Source organism: Plecotus auritus (genome assembly GCF_963455305.1).
Source record: "Plecotus auritus genome assembly, chromosome: 1".
In the NCBI taxonomy this organism is placed as follows: domain Eukaryota; kingdom Metazoa; phylum Chordata; class Mammalia; order Chiroptera; family Vespertilionidae; genus Plecotus; species Plecotus auritus.
This window is the reverse complement of record NC_137770.1, coordinates 223,765,700-223,787,441: the sequence shown is the minus strand read 5'-3', so window position 1 is coordinate 223,787,441 and position 21,742 is coordinate 223,765,700. Positions and strand designations below refer to the sequence as shown.

Genomic DNA, 21,742 nt, shown 5'->3' with positions numbered 1-21,742 from the left:
TTCACTTTTCAAAGAGGCAGAGAAGTAGCACTTGTGAGCTACCAACCCTTGAAGCATTTTCTAGTTCTTTGATATCATAAAGGTATTTCCCTATTTTGCTTTCTGGTGATTTGACCCCAAACCCTCCAATAGTTATAGCACTACTTGAATAAGAACTCAGAAGAAGACATGTCTATTGTACTTCATCAAAAGTCAATGACAAGAAATCTTGTTCCCAATTTTTTATTGTTGGCATTATTACAGATGTCCCCTCATCCTCCCCCGCCTTGTTCCCATTTCTAAAGGATGAGGAAAATGCCAATATAAAACAAATAAAAGGCAATCTTGCTAAATCGGCATAAGCAATCATTTTTATGCTTAGGCTTGAGGCAACCAATATATTTTGTGATTATAAGTGAATTATTTAATTTCTCAATGATTCAAATTCATAGCATTTAATTAAAAATATATATTGATCACATAATAAATGTAAGGTTCAATTAGACACTACAGGTGATATGTAGTTATTATTTATTTGTTCATTCATTCATTAAACAAATACTTATTGAGTGCCAAATGTCAGACATTATGCTAAGATATAAAAATACACTAGTGAACAAAGACAAAGACCTTGGCATCAACAGGCTCACTGGATATTTAGACAAGTAAAAAGACAGCTCATATATAGTGGATAAATGTTAAGCAGGAAGAGTTATAAATGTATCAAGAATTCAATGACTCCTTGGAGAATCAAAGTGTGACTTTTTTTTACTGTGAGAACCTACAAGTTTATTTAGAATTTTTAATTCACATTTTAAAATCCATTTATTTAAATTCAGTATCTTTAAAAAAAGCATGTTAAATAATTCTTTAACCATCAAATCTTTGTGAATTACAGTGGCATCGATATTTTGAATAGATATTTTTTTTTTGATAAATCAAAGTAAACCAAGAACAATTAATATCTCAAAGGCGTTCACGTCAGTCATCAAGAGCCACTCCAGGGACTTAAAATTTGAATATATTGTTAATACCTTTTTTAACAGAATATGGTCATCTGTCCTTGATACATTTTATTCTCACTTTCCCTTTGAATTTACCTTTTGATGTTTGTTCCTGAGAAATAAATTCCATGTTTCCTTTGGACTCACAAACCAAACATGAGGAGCACATTTTAAATTCACTTGTGATGTCATGGCATATCCTGGTGAAGTTTTGAAAGTTGGAGTGATTTAGAAAAATTCCCATCATAGTCTGAGTCTCCCTTACTCGTTGCAGAAAAGTCACAACAGGAAAATTTAAGGAAGAGAATGAATAGGTAAGATTAGGTTGTAAACACACTTCCAGACATGATAGCTCCAAAATGTTTCCTATAAAAGAAAACAAAAACTTTCTTTACTGTGAAAGTTTGAATTTTTCAAATAAACACACAATAATAGCTCCCAGTTTTTCTTAGGCAGATTCAGTACATTTCTTATCAGTGACAAGATTTTGTTTTTACATGAGTTAACAATAGCTACTCCATTTAAACATTTCTTTTTAAAAGTTATCAACATTCCCTATTAATTTTCAGCAAACAGTCCTTGTAACAAAGTGCTTGGAAACCCTAGCATTTTAATCATTCTCTCTTCTGGAAAAGTTCTAATGGACAAGCCCTAGGCTGCTCTGAATCCATCTGTTCTACACGGGAGGTTCAAGTCAATTGCATGGAGCTGAATGGGGAATGGAAAATATGAACAGTATAGTATCTCTATTAGTTTCCAAGGGCTGTGTAACAAGGTACCACAACCTGGGTGGCTTAAAATAAGAAATTCATTCTCTTACAGTTCTAAAGGCCAGAAGTTCAACACCAGTTATACTGGTCTGAAATCTAGGTATCTACAAGGCCACACTCCCAGAAGGGGATGAATCTGTTCCTTGCCCCTCTTCCAGCTTTTGGTGGCTGCGGGCATTCCTTGGCTTGCAGCTGTAGCGCTTCAAACTCAGCCCGTGGGGTCGCATTGCCTTTCCTATGTCTGTCTTCTACTCTTCTGTCTGGGTCCAATCTCCCTGTGCCTCTCTCTTATAAGGACAGATGGTTGGATTAGGGTTCACTTGGATAGTGCAGGATAATCTCCCCATCTCAAGATCCTTAACTTAGTCTCATCTGTAAAGACCCTTTTTCCTTATAAGGTAGCATTCACAGGTTCTAGGTTTTAATACCTAATATGTTTGGGTGGTCATTATTCAACCTGCCTGAACCTCCAAAGATGAAACTCAACAGGATGACATGATTTGTATTTTTTGTCTGAAGACAAACATCTGATATGGAAATGGTGGTATAAATAGAAAAAAAAAACATCAAATTCAAAAGAAAAGACAGAAAGACTCTAGTGCTGTATCTGTCATTAGCCAAGATACTTGAACAATTTAATCTCCATGAGTCTCATTTTCTCATCAGCAAAATAGAGATAATAACTAGATTCTGCTAACCTCATGGGGTTATAGTAGCATCAAGTGGTATAGCACATATGAAAACACTTCTGAAATTTGTACAAATGTATATTATTTAAAATTCAGACCCATGTTCCAAAGTAAAAATTAAAAATTCATCCTTAATTTAGGATAGAATTGTCTATGATTTAATTCACACAAGTAATTAAAGGTCACTATATGAAAATCAGAAATCCCTACTTAGCTTAGCAGTAGTGCTCAACTAAGGAATATCCTCTTTCAGATATTCCCATCTGACTCTCATTTGCCAGTATAAGAAAATAAATAACATGCTCAATTCTACCATTATATGTCTTTACCTATATTTCATATAATCATATAGGGCAAAATACTATAAACATATACATATATATTATTGATTTTTTACAGAGAGGAAGAGAGAGGGATAGAGAGTTAGAAACATTGATGAGAGGGAAACATCAATCAGCTGCCTCCTGCACACCTCCTACTGGGGATGTGCCCGCAACCAAGGTACATGCCCTTGACCGGAATCGAACCTAGGACCTTTCAGTCCGCAGGCCGACACTCTATCCACTGAGCCAAACCAGTTAGGGCAACATACTATATTTTTTAAATTTTCTAAATAATGTGGAGTACAATAGAAGAATTACTCCATTTTTTTTAGAATGATTACTTCTAGTCATACATCTTGGTTCTAACGTAAAAGAAAATGAAGCTATTGATTAATATTAAAATTTTCTTTTGCTTCTGGAATTTGTACTTTAATCTTAATTCATAAGTGTTTCATTACTGATGATGATATTTTTATTATGTAATAAATTAAAGGCTCATTACCTTATGCATTTGAAATTGCTTCCGTGATAATTCACATGAGATTTCCAGCTACAAACACATTTCATACTTGAGTTGCTATAAAGATTTTTTGGGGAAGGATAATTTACTCAAATACACAATTTTATAATTTATTTGTAAACAAAGATGTAATCAAATAGTAACTAATTTTTTTTTGAAACATTGTCTTCAATAACAATGTCCCAGGAGGGAGATAGAAATACACTATCTGATAGAACTCTAGCTTTTTTGTGTTAGCAAAATACACGGAAAACTTATTTCTTGCCGTCTTTCTACTTTCCTCTCTGGAATTTTTCAACTCATGAAATTTTCAACGTTTTGAATTTATAGTTTTATGCTATGAACTAGAAGGGAGATAGAGAAATTTTACTGTCAATATTGCAGCCTTATTCAATAAGAGACCAACTGGGCTTCTTAGAATTTACATTTGGTTATAAGGTCATTTTATGATGTTTTTTAAACCTTGGTTTTAAATAATTCAGTTGGAAAATAAGTAGAGGACATATCCTTCCCTGGTATAATTTTAAGAAATAAATGAATTCTACTCAATCTTTTTGTTATCAGATGGGCTATAATTTCATCACCATGAAAAAGGATTTATGATTTTAACTACTGCCATTAATGTTGCTGGGAACCAGGCATCTAAATTCTCACTCCCAGAGATAGAAATGCATACCAGAATTACTCCACTACTAGGACTGCCATCTCTCAGAGGAAGTATACAGAATGCTAAATAGTATCAGGAAAACACATTACTGTATAGGACAAATGCCCAGGTCAGTTATTTTTTTTTTTTTTAAGAATCATGGACGATCTTTATTTTCTTTTTGGCACATCATGGTGAAGTTATGAAAGTTATTTTCTTTTTTAACTTTCATTATAACAAATCATATATAAGTATATATAAAATGTATTGTGCCAATTAAATAATAATAAAAATAAACACCATGTATCTATCACACAGATTAAGAAACAGGATATTACCAACATCTTTGAGGCACCCTACCCTTCCCATGCCTACACACAACTTCTTTCCCAGAGGTTAACCACTATCATGAATTTTGTGTGTACCACCCCTTTGCTTTATCATAGCATCTTTCAAAAATGTATATATTCCGCCCTAACCGGTTTGGCTCAGTGGATACAGCGTCGGCCTGCGGACTGAAGGGTCCCAGGTTTGATTCCAGTCAAGGGCATGTACCTGGGTTGCGGGCACATCCCCAGTAGGAGGTGTGCAGGAGGCAGCTGATTGGTGTTTCTCTCTCATCGATGTTTCTAACTCTCTATCCCTCTCCTTTCCTCTCTGTAAAAAATCAATAAAATACATATTTTTAAAAAAATGTATATATTCCAAATAACATTGCTTTTTAGCATATTTTAGAAATATGTACATATATATAGAATATGCTATATGTATTACCTTTGACTTGCTTTTTCTGCCTAATATGTCTTAGTCATGTTGCTGTAGTTAATTCTTTGTGGTGTTCATTTGAATGAATGTATCACAATTTATTCATTCTCTGACCGTGGACATTTGGGTGTTTCTATTTTTTGCTGTTCTGAATAATGCTGCTATGAACTATAATGATCATACATGGTGGGACTGTACAATAGTCCAACCACTTTGGAAAACAGATTTTCATTTTATTTAAATTAAATATACACTTAGCTTATCACCCAACAATTCTACTCCTAGGAATATACACAAGAGAAATAAAAACTCGTGTTCACACAAATACCTGTAAATGAATTTTCATGGCAGCTTTTTTATGTATAATGCAAAACTGAAAATAATCCTTTCAGTCTTCTTTCAGTGTCCCTGTCCTCCACTTACGGCCCCATGACACTGAGACTCCAGACCACCAGGAATTGGTAGATGCCCCTGAAGTGACCAATTTGTTCACTGTTGCTTATCCATCTGGATTTATAATTTTTAGTCATTTTTCCCCTTTGAGAAGTTTTCTTATCAGTTCAACTATGTATTTTTTTAATTTTTAAATATGTTTTAACTCACATTTTATTTTACTTTTTATTGTGCTAGGAATGTTTTTCAAGATAGGGCTATAAAAAGAGAAGTCTCAACTCTCTGTTGACCTTCAAAAATATGTGAGAATTTATAATAAAACCTTCACTGCTTGACAGACAGACGATAAGAACTCCAAAAACTACTCTGTGTCAAGTCATATTTCCCCAATACCTGAGCTATTGCTCTGTTAACTAGCTATCAGGGAACTTTGGAAAAAGCACGAATTATTTCAGACAATACATATTTTTGAGTTATTGCTCCAGAATATTAAATGTACACTAGGAAAAATAAGAAATTTTTTCCACTAGAAACATAGCTAAGTGCAACCATTTTTGAGAAGCATTTAGTGATTTCTTATAAAATTAAATATACTCAGGTATTCTACTACTAGTTTCCTCATATAAATGAAAACATATATTCATACAAAAACTTCCACAAGAATGTTCATAATAGCATATTTATAATAGCCACAAACTGGAAACAAGCCAATAGACAAATTTAGTGCATTTATACAATGGACTATTTAGCAAAGGAACTATTGGTATACTCAATAACATGGATGAATCTCAAAACATTATGCTAAGCTAAAGAAGCCAGACCAAAAATAGATACTGTGTGATTATTCCATTTATATGAAGCATAAGAAAGCACAAAACTATACTATGATGACACAGGTCAGAAAGTTGCCTTGGGGGTGGGAGGAGATTTGACAGGAAAAGGCAGAAGAAATCGCTCTAGGAGTGCTGAAAATCCATAATTTATGTGGGGATGGCAGTTACATAGGTGCATACCATTGTCAAAATTCATGAAACTAAGCATTTAAGATCTTTTCCATTTTATTATATGTAAGTTATGTCTTTCAAAAGCAGAGCAAAACAAAGCATAGCCAATTGCTGCTGACGATCTTGCATCGTTATTGGGTATTCAGCAATTTAAAAATATTAGCTGCCAGGAGAGGAGAGAGTATATGGTTTTGCTGCCTAATTTGCAGACATTGGTTAACATGTCATTTCCTTTGCTCACAGGTCTGCCTCTGTAACAATTGGCATAGACTCAAAAGAGTATCAATTTCAGTAGCAAAAACTCAATTGTATTTCCATTTTGGATCCGATGCTGATACTTCTTTAGTAATACTGAGTGAGAAAGGGTGAAAACCGCCATGATGTGTTAACATCTACCATGTTGACCAGGTCAGGGACAAGGGAGTCTAGATAGGATATGGATTTATTCACAGAACATTAGAGGGAGATCATTTGAAATATTTCCTGGGGGTAAGGGGAAAAGTTTGGGGTTACTTTTAGCTAATGGTAGCAGTGTGTGAAAGGCAGGTTTGGGACAGAAGAAAGAGACTGCTGGTTTTACATGTCAAAGCCAGGGACAGAAACACATTGTGAAATTCTCCGTGGGGGGAAAAATGGTAGAAAAATGATTCAAGGTAAAGAGACACATATCATTTTTAATGAACTTTATTGGGATGACATTGGTCAATAAAATTACATATGTTTCAAGTGCACAATTCTATGATACATCACCTGTATATTGCATTGTGTGTTTACCACCCAAAGTCAAGTCTCCTTCTGCCACCATATATTTGACCCCCTTTACCCTTTGCAACACCCCACTCCCATTTCCCTCTGGTAACCACCATACTGTTGTGTGTCTGTCAGTGTTGTTTGTTCATTTGTTGCTTTGGCACATTATTTTTAAGTAAAAAAAAATTCTGTGAAATAAATTTCAAAATCTAAAAGTTCTAGATTTGTGATGACATTTTGTGTTTCAAGCATGTAAGAGGAGGATAGCAATGCCTGGCCTGCCTAAATCAAAAGATGGTTGTGAAGATCAGATGAGAAATGCTTCCTTCAAGAATGTTCGCTTTTTAGTTGCTTTACAATATGACTTGGAAAACTCACTCAGTCAACAAATACTGCCTCCTAAGTGCTTGAAATATGAACAAAACAGGCAGAAACCTCATTTTCATGGAGTTTACATTCCACTTAGAGAAATCAGACAACAAAAAATATATACAATAAATAAGTAAATTATATAGGTGATAGGTCTATGAAGAAAAGAAAGAGCAGTGCAAGGGGGAGATATATTACCATATTCATGTTTTAGAGAAAGTCATATTTTTCTATTTAAAAAAAAAAGAGAGAGAGAGCATTTGTCCCCCAGTTCATTGAGACAAGCAGTTAGAAACCATCCCAAGTAAGGGTTGTTGGTATTGTAACCTAATAGATGAGACAATGAGGCCAATCCTCCCAAACCAGTGAAAAAGCACTATATTCCGCGGTATTTTTTTTTTGCCAGTACTTATTGTCTAAAATATATATGAAAAAAATATTGTGTCCATTAGTAGCCATTTAAAAACTATAAATATTCATAAAATTCAGGGAGAAGTAAAATCTCACAATGAAGTGAAATTACCCATCAAGTTCTATTCCTTCTTTCTGAAGATTTTCAGAATAGTCTCTTTAGAAAGATGCTTCATTGTGACTGAGCTTAAATATTTAATGACTTGAAATGAGACATTTTATTAAAAGTACTTGGTATACTACCTGGTACATGTATAACTATTTGTTAATTTTTTTTAATTTAAATAGTCACAAAACTATATCCCAGCCAAAACCGGTTTGGCTCAGTGGATGGAGCGTCGGCCTGCGGACTCAAGGGTCCCGGGTTCGATTCCGGTCAAGGGCATGTACCTTGGTTGCGGGCACATCCCCAGTAGGAGGTGTGCAGGAGGCAGCTGACCGATGTTTCTCTCTCATCGATGTTTCTAACTCTCTATCCCTCTCCCTTCCTCTCTGTAAAAAATCAATAAAATATATTTAAAAAAAAAAAAAAAAACTATATCCCAAACCTTATTGGGGGTTACAGTTAAATTTTTTTTTAATATATTTTATTGATATTTTACAGAGAGGAAGGGAGAGGGATAGAGAGCTAGAAACATCGATGAGAGAGAAACATCGATCAGCTGCCTCCTGCACACTCCCCACTGGGGATGTGCGCGCAACCAAGGTACATGCCCTTGACCGGAATCGAACCCGGGACCCTTCAGTCCGCAGGCCGACGCTCTATCCACTGAGCCAAACCTGTTTCGGCTACAGTTAAATTTTTAATAAGCCAGACAATAAGAAGAAATTAAAGAGCCCATTTTTGAGAAGTGGGATAACACTTTCAGGCAAATTCATTGTGGATAGCCTTAACACTTTTTTATACCCAGACGTAAGTAATGTGTAGTACATATGCTCAGATACTTCAGGGGTTAGCCTTGAGTTCATAAGTATTTAAAGTTCCTTTATCCTTTGTTTTCTTCAACTCCACTGCTCCTTATACCACCATTTCCATCAGAAAGTGTGAAATGGAAGAGGAAATTAAAGCCAGCAAACATTGTTTATGTCAGTTTGGCTCTTAAAAGTTAGTGAGGAAGTCAAAACAGCTAGATAAAATTAGGTTTGAGGTGTTTTCATCTGCACTATTCCTGTCCCACACTGTGACAAATCATCAGGAATACACTTGCGTAACTCATTACTACCTCTGGTTTCAAGAATTTCTGAGATATTTATATGAGTACATTTTATTTGAAAATCAATAATAATTGCTTCTCTTAGAAAGTGCTTCTGCAAGCAGGTAAGGAAAAATATTGGGTGATCATTTGAAATCTGGGAGTTATTTCCCATGGCAACAAAAATGGAAGAAACATCTTCCCCCAGACAGGCCCAGAGGCAACTTTTACTGTGTTCACATTGAACCTTTTTACATTGCTATCTAATAATGGCAGTATCATATTTAATTATTTACCAGTCAGTCCTCCCGACTGAAACCTCCTTGAAGGAAGACCTGCCTTTCATTTTCGTAGCCCCGGGTTCCTAGTACAGGTAAACAGTATTCATAAGTGAATGAATAAAAAAAATAAAAGATCACTGAGATTTGTATGCGTTAACCAGGTCTCACTCTCTTGTAAACATTGTCCAACAAAAGTAGGTTGATTAAGTCTATTGTTTAGGGAAACCTAGCTCCCTTAACTGCAAGAAGCTCTGAATCAAAATATATCCATTCCTTTTTATATCTCTACTAGGGGCCTGGTGCATGAAATTCGTGCACGGGGGTGGGAGGGGGTCCCTCAGCCTGGCCTGCACCCTCTCCAATCTGGGATCCGTCTCACAATCCAGAACCACTGGCTCCTAAGCCCTCACCTGCCTGCCAGCCTAATCCCCCTAACTGCTCTCCCCTCCTTGTCTGATCTCCCTAACTGCCTATCTGCTCACCCCTCCTGGCCTAAATCCCCTAACTGCCCATCTGCTCTCCCTTCCTCTCTGTGCCTTCAGACCCCAGCGCAGGAGTGCTGAGAGCTCTCCATCGAGGCCCTGCCCCCATCCTGACACCCCCCTCCGGGCCAGGTGGCACAGCAGGCCTGCACACGCCTCTGCCTCCTCACAGCGGGTGGCGCAAGTCCCCACCCACATCCCCAACCACCAGCTCCTGTGCACGCACAGCCTGTTGAACAGTCGTGACTGGGACTCCGTTAGGACCAATTAGCATATTACCGCTTTATATATATAGATTATCTCTATGCAATATAAATCTATCAAGTCATTATATTAGCTACCGAATCTTAGCATAAGCTGCTTTTCAAGTAAGCTGCAAGTACTAGAATAAGCTCTCCTGCCAATGCAAACTCATTAAAACTCCCAGACACCGTTAAAGTTCCTCTCCTTTGGTGAAATTAGAATAAATAGCTTCTACTGTATAGCTATGATAATTGAATATTCTGAGTAATGATTATTCAGAGACTCAGATACATTCTTGATGAAAAGTGATCAAATACAGTTCTCTATTTTTAACATAGGCCTTCAGAGGGTTTGTTATTTTCAAATCAAATCTATTAAGCCTCGTGAATACATTATTCCTCATTAAGATTCTTTTTTAATTCACTTGACGTGTCGAAGACAGGGTATCAGTGAATAATTTATAAATAAAAATCATTTATAATATTTATCTTAGAAATTAAAGTGAAAAGGACATAAGAAAAAGTGGGGAAAAAAGACACAAGTAACTGATAGGGAGGGTGAGACTATACAGGAAGGGCTCAAGGTTAATTTTAGCACTAATGGGACACTCTGAGCTTATTACCTAGGTAAGCTTATTACCTAGGTAATTTTACCAGAGAGTTTGTTTTATGAACTATATTGGCTAGCAAGTCAACTCATTTCATAGGACATTGAGTATTATTGTGATTTTAAAATTATTAAAATATCAAGTTTTTTAAAAGCAAAACAATTATGTGCCCTTATGGATAACATGAGGTGATAGGAACTATTCCTGGTGATCCATAAACCAGTATAAGATATAAAACATTATTATTACACTATTTTTAAAACATTACTCTTATACTACTGTATGTGTAAAACATTTTGCCTAGTAATGAAATGTTTGTTTATGGTGGATCTGTGCAAAATTCCTTCTACCAGAAAATGACATCAGGATAAGACGATGCTTTCCAAACATTTTGTTTATTGGCCCTACAGAGGATTCCTTTGAAACAAAATTCCCAAATAAGTTCATCACCCCAAAGAGTACAAGGAAATATCTGTGCTGTTCTTGAAGCAGGAAAAGAGAAATGGCTCTTTAGAGTTTATGGAGGCAGTAAAGGTAGTATTGGGAGCTGATATAATTGGTTAGGAAACTAGGAGAACAAAAATTATATCAATGTTGGTTGTTATCAGTTCACAAACATTAAGCAATAATTAGCAAGTATTTCATTAAATCTTTTTTAGGCTGATTACCTAGTTTTCATTAGATCCAACCTGATTTTTTGGAGGTGCTAGATATACCTATATGACCTACCTTAGATAATTATTAAATGAGCTTACTCTCAGCCCACAATAGCTTAAAATTTTAAATAGTTATCTCTAGTCCAATTCTATTTTTTTAATATTTGCATTAAGTGAAATAAAGAATTAAAAACATGTGCTCTTTAATAACTATGTATGGTGCCCGGCTGGTATTGGAAATATCAGAGGGAACACTTTGTAAAGTATTTGATTGTCTAACCACTGTGGTGTACACCTGAAACTAATATAAAAAATGGAAAATAAATATATATATACACTATAGTTGCTTAATCTAAGCAACATAATGCCAGAAAAACAAGAGAAGTTTGAACAATTCAATCGATCACAAAATTGCACAATCATGGTATTTATTTACCAAAAAAAATATTTTTATCTGTCTATTTAGCATTACGTATTTGCAACAATAATTACTGCAGCAAGTCAAATTATAATATTTTTTTCTAATTTTAATCAAATTTATATAACTTTTAATGATATTATACATCATTTTCTTTTTATTTTTTCTTATTATTAAATGCTAGGGAACACAGTTACCATCCAAGTAGCCACATTAACATATTTTCAAATCTTTTACTGACATATAAAAATAGTTTAAATTTACACCTAATTATTTTCCTACCCTTAGTTTCAGCAATCATCACAATTCTCTGAAATATCCACAGAGTTCATGTTGTCCCATTTTTCTCTCGTTACAAACATTCACACCCATATACCTGCTTAAATTTGCACCCATCTTACTCTAATTATATTTTGAAATAGCTAATATTCTTGATTTTCAAAAAGCAATAGTAAGTTATTGTGTGAAATATCTGTGTTGGAAGGAAGACAAGCCATTTTAACATAATAAATGTCCTTTTCTGTCGATAATAATTTCAGAATGTAAACGCATACTTAAAACTGGTTTTGAAGGAAAATGATTTAAAAAGCAAAATAATGAAAAGGGAGATATATGTACTACTATGTGTAATACTTTAAACAATAAAAATAAATAAATAAATAAAAAGCAAAATCATGTGATGAGATTACTGTACACTGAATGTTGGAAATCTTGGCCACAAATTTTAAATTACCTTTTCATTTTTTTTTAAATATATTTTATTGATATTTTACAGAGAGGAAGGGAGAGGGATAGAGAGCTAGAAACATCGATGAGAGAGAAACATCGATCAGCTGCCTCCTGCACACCTCCCACTGAGGATGTGCCCGCAACCAAGGTACATGCCCTTGACCGGAATCGAACCTGGGACCTTCAGTCCGCAGGCTGACGCTCTATCCACTGAGCCAAACCGGTTTCGGCACCTTTTCATTTTTTTATTTCATGATTGTATTCTACAATAACTAAGTGCTCTGACTAAGGTTACTGTGCTATGTAACAGTCAACTGAAGTTGCAATCTCCCTGTATTAGCTTTTCAGACGAGCTTCTGCCCATGCAGCATGTATCTGAAATGAAGACATTTCCTATAACCATTGGCTGTCCTCACTTTTAAAATTAAGAAAAAGAAAAGATAAATTATAATTATATACTCACCTTTTGGTGTCTTGAAATATTCCGGCAAAATTAAAATGAAAGTGATCACTATTGCTAAAAGTAATTTAAGGAGGGCTGTTTTTGTCATGTCTGTTCACATGACACACGTGTTCCCATCCAGTGCATTGATGGCAAGTTTCTTCCTGCTTTAAGTTTCATCTCTGTGGTACTTTAAGTTTATGCAATTGACCTCATACTTCCTTTTGGGTAAGAATTTAAAAAAAAAAAGAGGCCTTGAACTGAGACTTCAAGTCACTTGACATTGAGAAAACTACTTCCAAATAAGCACTTTCAAACTATCTTCTAAACAAGACAAAAATAAAGAAATGAACCCCCTGGCAATGGGCAAGGAGACACCTGGTTGGTGGTGTTGCTCTTATATCAATCAGGGGCAAAGCAGATGTACAGTCCTTAGTTCATCCTAGCTTGATGCCTGTGTGGGTGGCCAGAGCTGTTTCATGCCTGAGGCTCATAAAATGAAAAAGGAAAAGAAAAGAAAAGATCTTGAGAAGCAAAGGGGTCTTATCCTCATCTACATTTGAAGCTATTTTCTCTTGTTTACCAATCTGTGTGATAAATATAAACCCACAAGATCCTCACCAAAAATAAAATGATGACTGTCAGTCATGTCCAGGTTATGTGAACAGCATTCATTCATTTACTTATTAAATGATTGTTTACCTCTTTTAAGTGTGAGGCAGGAACTGTGCTGGGTTCTGGTGTTCAGAAAAATAGTATGTCTAGAGGACAATAAACTGTACAAAAGGTAAGGATAAACTAAAGACACTTGCACAACTTTAGTTCTACTTTACTTACAAAGTATAAAAGCAGTAGGATGGGACTCATTATCATTATGCCTGGAAACACTGTTTATTGTTCAGAATCCACATTTTCAGTTACCATTTTTTTAAAAAGATTTTTCATTATGGTAATCTTAGTAAAACAAAGTACTTTGTTTAGAATATTTGAAGGGTAGGAATAATCCATGGTGAATAAAGAATATGTGCAAACAAATATTTTTTCCCATTTTTCTTGTTTTCTAATGTTGGGTTTTTCGAAACAGCTATCAGTTTTCTCCCTGCTCACTCTCTTTTGTACTCTCACCACCCGTCTATTTCTATTTATCCTCTTTCTTGTTCTTATCCACCCAGCCCTGAGCTTTATCAAACAACTAGAGGCGCAGTGCACGAAATTCATGCATGGGAGCGGGGTCCCTCAGCCCGGCCTGCACCTTCTCCAATCTGGGACCCCTCGGGGGATGTCCAACTGCTGGTTTAGGCCCGATTTCTGTGGGACAGTCGGACATCCCTCTCACAATCCGGGACCACTGGCTCCTAACTGCTCGCCTGCTTGCCTGCCTGATTGCCCCTAACTGCTTCTGCCTGCCAGCCTGATCACCCACTAACCACCCCCCTGTCAGCCTGATCGACGCCTAACTGCTCCCCTGCTGGCCTCCCCTGCTGGCCTGATCGCCTCCAACTGCCCTCCCCTGCCAGCCCAATGCCCCCAAATGCCCTCCCCTGCCAGCCCAATGCCCCCAACTACCCTCCCCTGCCACGACCCGCCTCCTCCACCAGGACTGGCCTCCTCCACACTGCACAGAGCCGTGGGACCCCCAGGCCTCACTGCGTGGAGCAGCCACCAGCCCCGCCTCCACTGTGCGCAAGGCCATCTTGTGGTGGCCATCTTGTGGCAGCCATATTATGGTGGCCATCTTGTAGTGGCCATATTGTGGTGGCCATCTTGTGACAATGTTGCACGCAAGGGCCACCTAGGCTTTTATTAGTATAGATGGGTGAGTGAGGAATGGAAGGCCGGGAACAAAGGTCATGCTGTGAATATATTTTGAGCATGAATGAACGTCTTCTGATTAGGGTTGGGGATTTGATAGACAGGTGGAAATCAAAGGTTAAGAGACCTTAAGACCTGAGCCTAAGAATAGTCAAATGGGAGGAAGGGCTTTATACATTAGACTTTTTAAAATTATTATTCTTGATTTCAGAGAGGAAGGGAAAGGGAAAGAGAGATAGATGAGAGAGAATAATTGATCGGCTGCCTCCTGCATGCCCTACACTGGGGATCGAGCCTGCAACCCGGGCATGTGCCCTGACTGGGAATCAAACCATGATCTCCTGGTTCATAGGGTGATGCTCAACCACTGAGCCACATCAGCTGGGCCACATTAGACTTATTTTATGAACAACATCAAGAATCATTGAAAGGAAGAGAAGAATTGATGAGAGTCATTGCCCACACAGCCTACTGAACGAAGACGTATTGGAATACAGGTTCAGCAAAAGGTCCAGTTGAGATGCTGGTGAGGAGGGGTGAGAGACCCTGTCCCTTAATCCTTCCCCATCTTACAGGTGTCACTGAGTGATCAGTGGATCATCTACTCCCCATTTGGACCCTGTTTTGATTCACTCAGACATTTTCTCATGTATGAATACAAACATTCCAATCATAATTTTACCAATGGAGATAAAATTGATCAGAAAGTATTTATTTATATAACACCATTAAGTCTATTTAATTCCTTGATGAATTTTTTTCAAAAGGCCATTAAGCCACTTCAATAGAGGGTGGGGAAAAACAGGTTTACAGTTGTTTGTATGAAAAATAATACAACAATTAATAAATAATATAAGAATGAACTCTGTGTTTCATGTACTCACCACTATCAACCTACTTTTGCCCATCCTGTATTTTCTTTTCTTTTTTAAATAAAAATATGTTTTTATTGATTTGAGAGAAATCAAGGGAGAGGGAGAAAGATTTAGGTGAGAAAAAGTCAGCTGCCTCCTGAACGCCTCCTCCTGGGGATTGAGCCTGAAACCCAGGCAAGTGCCCTGACACGGAATCAAACCCACGACCTCTCAGTGATAAATGGACACTCTCATACACAGTATGCTGACAGAGAATATGTTTTTTCTTTTTTTATTTTATCTTTATTGTTGAAAGTATTACAGATGTCTGCTTTGTGTGTGTGTGTGTGTGTGTTTCCCCATTGACCCCCTCCACCCTGCACCTGCCCCTCCCGAGCCTTTGCCACACTATTGTCTATGTCCTTGGGCTATGCATATATGCATATAAATTCCCTGGTTAATCTCTCCCCCTCCACCCCTACCCTCATCTTCCTTCTGAAATTCGTCAGTCTGTTCATGGTTCTATGTCTCTGGATAGGTTGTGCTAACTCTTGATTTTATTTACCTTTTAATTTCATTTTAAAGATAGAACTGAAGCAACAAAAGGTTTTGAAACAAACAAACCTGGAGTAGACATGCTTCTAGTGGTGTGTAAGAAATTTTCTTCAACAGCCCATTTCTTGATTTACATATTAAGAAGGACAGAGATGTAGCAAGCTCTAAACCTTTAAGTGTGTGACTCTGTTGGAACTTAATGTGCATATTTGCCCTGAGGAACGGTGGTAAGCCAAGGAGGATCCCAGAGCTGGAGATGTGCGCAGGGGTTCTCCCTGCTGCTCCGCACTCTTCCTCTGATGTCCCTCCTTGCATCTGTGCTCCCCTTTCTTCCATATATCTGTACCATCACCTCTCCATCAATCAAACATGACAACTCTGCAGTTAAGTTCTTTCTAAAGACTTCATTGGATTTCTAAGGATCCATAGATACAACACAGTTCATTTAACCATACTCCAATTACATCATTTTTAGTTTTTTATATAGCACCACATGTGAAAATCACATACTAACATCTTTGTGTGATTCTGATTATAGAGTAGAATACTGAGACAAACAGTATGAAGATATTTGCAGTAGTTGATTCCCATAGATAACTGTCTCCCAGAAAACCTCTGTCAGCATACTGTGTATGAGAGCGTCCATTTATCACCAAACTTCAACACTCGCCATTTTATTCTTTTAACCTTTGTCAATTTGAAAGGAAAAAATAATAATTTGTGTTTTAATTTGCATTTTTTTATCGCTAGTCAGTCTGAACACTTTTCATATTTACTGGAAATTTGAATTTCTTCTCTTGTGAATTGCCTGCTCATGTCTTTTATTAGAGCATTCACCTCCTTGTTGCTGCTTTTATAGGCCTTTTCCCTCTATTGGAAATATGTATCATTTGCCATATATGTTGCAAACATTTTCCCTAAGTTGTCATGTTTTTGTGTTGCTGTTTTTAATCCTCACTGGAGGATATGTTTTTATTGATTTTTAGAGAGAGAAGAAAGGAAAAAGAGAAAGAGGCAGAGAGAGAGAAACGTTGATGTGAAAGAGACCCATCAATTGGTTGCCTCCTGAATGCGCCCCAGCCAGGGATCGAACCTGAAACCTAGGTATGTGCCCTGACCAGGAATTGAACCCTCAACCTTTTGGTGTACAGGACAACGCTCCAACCAACTAAGCCAGCCAGCCAGCGCCTAAAAATAATAGTAGCAAACACAAATATAGTTTTCCTGTGTGCAGACACTGCTCTAACTCACAGGTGGCACTACTGACATTTGGGGCGAGATAATTCTTTGTGGGTAGGGGACTGTCCTGTGCATTGAGGAGTGTTTAGCAGCAGATGCTAGGAACAACCCTGCCCTCGTTTTGACAACCACCACCACAACAAAACGTCTCTGGACACCACCTGATGTCCCTGCGGAGGCAAAATACTCCCCATTGAGAAGCACTGTGCTGAACACTTCACCTACATTAAGTCATTTAATCCTCAAAACAACCTTAGGAAATAGTCACTATCATTGTTTCCATTTTACTCGCATCAGACTAGCTCTATTCTAGGTAATCTAATCGCCCAGAGAGTGGCTTTAAAAGACAATTTATAATCTCAATCACCCTAATTACTTCTAATTGTGTTACTTGCAGCTAAACCATCTACTTTGGCAACACGGCAAGCTTGGATTGACACATTTGCAGGGGGGGCGGGGGAGAGGATAATCTCTTATTAATGAGGTCAGTCTGAATGTGGAGAGGAGGGTTTGGGGAAGTTCCAATGTCCTCATTCATTTGGCCGCTCGTTCAGCAAATATTTCCTGAACACCTGCCCCATGGCAGACAGCAGTCTGCACCCCAGAGATGAAGCAGCAAACGAGGCGAAGTCCCTGCACTCACATTCTAGCGGGAGTGTGCATTCCACTGACAGACCACCATCAAAAAATGACAATAGCTTATGTTCAGATAATGTTAAATGTTCTGAAAAAAAAAAATAAGGCAAAGAATGATGTACTAACAGAGAGTCAGGCAGGGCGCATGCTGTAGTGTAAACAGGGATGTTAAAGGCCTGCCTTGTAGGATTCCATTTATAAGACTCGAGAGAAAAGGCAAAACTACAGGGGCAGAAACACAGCGGTGATTTCCAGAGACTGGGGATAGAGGGAGGGGTTGACTCCAAAGGGACACGAGGGAATTTTTAGGGAGACGAAAATTTATATTTTGATGATGGTAGTGTTTATGCAACTGTAAGCATTAGTCAAAACTCTAGAACTGTACATTAGATAGAATGGATTTTACCATAATTAAATTAAAACTCAATATACACAATTCTCTCTCTCTCTCTCTCTCTCTCTCTCTCTCTCTCTCTCTCTCTCTCTCTCTCTCTCTCTCTCTCCTCCACACAGGCTATTTTGCTGCTTTAGAAACAGAGATTATTGAGAAAGGGGGTGGGATGTTGTTTCTGAGGCTGGGAGTGGACCAGAGCTTGAACTTAATTGGAGAGAATTCCAGGGGGAGCCTCAGGTCAGGCCAGCAGGAGACCGCAGCGTTGCTCCTGCTTCCTGCAGTGGCCGGGGTGAGGTTGCTGCAAAGAAACCCGGGGCACGAAGGCACACAGAGGGCACGTCTTTAGCAGCCGGTTCAGTGGCCCAGAAAAGGTGGTCAGCATTGCTCAGCCCACAGGCTGCGCTTCACTGAGCCGCCTCCTCTTTGTTCATGACCCTCTGGGGAGCATCTGGTTTGATCTGCCACCACTGTGTTCAGAATGCTCACTGGGCAGAGCGAGTTCACTTGAGGCCTTTGCATATGGGCCCTCTCCCGCACAGCCATACCTCGCTGCTCTGCCTGCACTGTCCCCACCCCAAGCACCTGGGGCAAGAAGCGCAGAGTCTGTTTCACTAACAAAAGCCGCTGCACTGAGATGGCAGCCGACACAGGAAAGAACCCACTGGGGCCACTTTCCTTAGAAGGAATATGAGGCAGACTTATCTGTCCAGCCAGTTCACTCAGAGACTGGGGGAAGGGGTGGGAGTGCGGGCAGAAAGGTAAACCACCCTGGAATGGATTCCTGGGACCACTGTAGTATTTCAGCCTCTGGGAACAAAGTTCCTGACAATTAATTTGGCCCGGTAATGCGTTATCATGTTACTTGCATGTATAAAGACACAGAAAAGCACAATCAAAACATTCTTCATGCCCTAGCTCAGTGGATAGAGCGTTGGCCTGTGGACTGAAGGGTCCCGGGTTCGATTCCGGTCAAGGGCACATGCCCGGGTTGCAGGAGGCAGCTGATCAATGATTCTCTCTGATCATTGATATTTCTATCTCTCTCCCTCTCCCTGCTCTGACATCAATAAAAATATTTTTTTTAAAAAAAAAACAGCATTCTTATAATACTAAAATATAACATCCTGACTCTAAGAAATCCAGTAAAACCAACTCCTAGGAGTCTGAAAGCATTCAGTGCAATAGGTCCAGTCCCAAATAAAAAGAACTGGAGGCAACAAGAGGGCATTTCAATGTCAAATTATGAATACATTCCATTCTCCTCCCCTCCATCCCCAAGAAAATCAAGAACTAGTGGTACTTAGATGCAGAAGAGCCTGTTCTTTTTATCTGACACCGGACCTACTGGACCCAATACTTTCAGACTCTAGCCATTGATCTTACTCAGTTTCCTAAAGAGTCAAAGGTTGTTACATGCTAGCAGCATAAGAATGTCTCAATTGGGCTTTTTAGGGGTCTCTTTAGCATGTAATCTGTAAATAATAGTGTTTCTTGATTTTTCTTGCGGTTGGAAAGGAAGAGAATAAAATGTTTGGGTTTTTTTTTCCCTCTTTGTATTGCTTAGAGCATTGACTCTGTGACTGTCTTCAAATGAGTTTAGTGCGTGCCACCTCCAATTCACCCACTGCTTTTCTATCCTAGGTCAGCTGCTCGCTACTCAGCCCGAACCTTTCCTCCACAATTCTGTGCTAAGTATAGTCACGGAGTATAGAAAGCAAGTGTGAACACAGAGGGATGTGTGCTTTTAAAAAAGTGAACAAAATGGAGGAGGAAAAGGAAGCATAGTGATCAATAAGAACTTGTCAGTTTACAAAGCTGCCTGATTCATCTTTGTTCATTCTCTCCCCCATAACAAGTAGCACCGTGTCATCTATGCTGTAGGCTTCTTCGTAATACTTGGTCAATGTTGCTGAATGAATATTCTATAAGCAATCCACCAGCACAGTGACAAACCTGAATGCTTAACCTTGTAGAATGGTAATAAACATTCTCTGAGAACATTAAAATGAAAGCCGCATTGAGTGGTTCCTGTCTGTTAGACAGGAAGCAATATGTCAAATATGAAGATACATCCTGGAACATTTTTTAACTCGTAAGAAGTCAGCATCAATAAGTAGTCTCACAATTTTTGTCTTCAAAAACAAAAACAAGTATGTTGAGATCCTGGGAGATTTTTTTTTTTTTTAAATACATGGAAATAAATACAGGTACTTTGTATTCATCCCTAGCCTTGTAACTTTATGGAATCCTAAATTAAGAATCTTCTAAAGTTTCATAAAACGGGGAGTATAACACTATAAAGTAGAAGAAAGGTCCTTTTTCTAATGCTCATGGGGGGAAATGGCCATACTGTAATAGTTACTTCCCAAGGCTTCATAGGTGAGGAGTGTTTTTCCATTCATTCATTCATTCATTCATTCATTCAACAAATGTTTATGAGTCTGGCACCATAGACCTCTCAGCTAGTCAGGGACATAGATAAGTTAGCCAATCAGGTACCTGCTACAACACAGGGTGCATGGGTTACTACGGAACCCAGAGGAAGAACGCGCTCAGCCTGGAAAGTTCAGGATAGAGATTGCCAGAGGAAGTGACCCTTGAGCTGAGCCTTGAGGGATTTATACAAGCAGAGATTGGAAAGGCGGGCCCCTCCAGATGGAGGAAACTTATTTAAAGGTATAACTATGAGAGAAATTATACATTCTAGACACTGCAAGTCATCTAGAATGGGCACAGGCCTAGAGAGAGAGAGAGAGAGGTTTGATGATAGAAGCTTCCGACCTACAAAGCCCATGTTAAGATGTTTGAACTTTACCTGGAAGGCAACAGAGAGTCACTAAAGTGTATTAAGCAGGGTCCTGGGGGACAAACAGAATTAGGTTTGTATTCTAGAATGGTTAGGGAGACCGGCAAGAAGTGTTGGAATCGGTTTTACAAAAACCCTTTTTTCCGGTCAGAGCGTGTGTGTGGCCTGCTTACAGGAGGCCTACTTGTGAATGGATAGATGGAAACACGTGCAGGAGAGCATGTGCTTTCCTTGCCCACGTCTCAGCACCTCAGCACCAGTGCAGAGCAGTTCTTTGTTTGTAAAAAGTTGTCTTTGTCACTTATTCACCTTATCTCAGTTATGCAATTTTGGCATCCACAGTGACAGTCCCCTAAAAGCTGGGGTCAGCCCCCACAAACTGGTGATCATTAACCACAGAACGAGAGCCCAAGCAGCACAGGGCCCCACTGAATGGTTACAGGTTGCAGGCAGTGTGTGTGTGGGGTGGGGGGGGGGTGCCTCCGCCCAGGAGGCCCGGAGCTCTCCAACGGCTATGCTGCCTTCCAAAGGCCACACTGTTCCCATTTGTGGGACCCAGCAGACCGTGTGGGGGGTGAGCCATCAGATCTCTGCTCAGGATTGGGTCTGACATGGTGTGGCATGGTGGTCCGCCCTGGACTGTGGGTGGACAGACCTGCTGGGCCCATCCTGATTCTGCCTCTGACTTTCCCGGCGGTTTTACGCAGGTTACTTCTTGCCCCTCGGTCTGTCTGTTTCCCGGTTAGCACTGCTGGTGAGGTCTCCCAAGAGC

General features: G+C 38.7%; 1 protein-coding gene across 1 annotated transcript in view; it reads right to left on the bottom strand.

Annotated features, from left to right (window-relative positions):
• The window catches only part of TMEM156 (transmembrane protein 156), a gene marked incomplete at both ends in the record, with an annotated part of 35,020 nt that extends 22,237 nt beyond the window's left edge, over positions 1–12,783 (bottom strand). The window contains 2 exons of the mRNA XM_080656572.1: positions 1,080–1,349; positions 12,696–12,783. Coding sequence (XP_080512698.1) covers positions 1,080–1,349; positions 12,696–12,783 — 358 coding nt within the window. The remainder of the gene's footprint in view (positions 1–1,079; positions 1,350–12,695) is intronic.
• Positions 12,784–21,742: the final 8,959 nt, after the last annotated feature.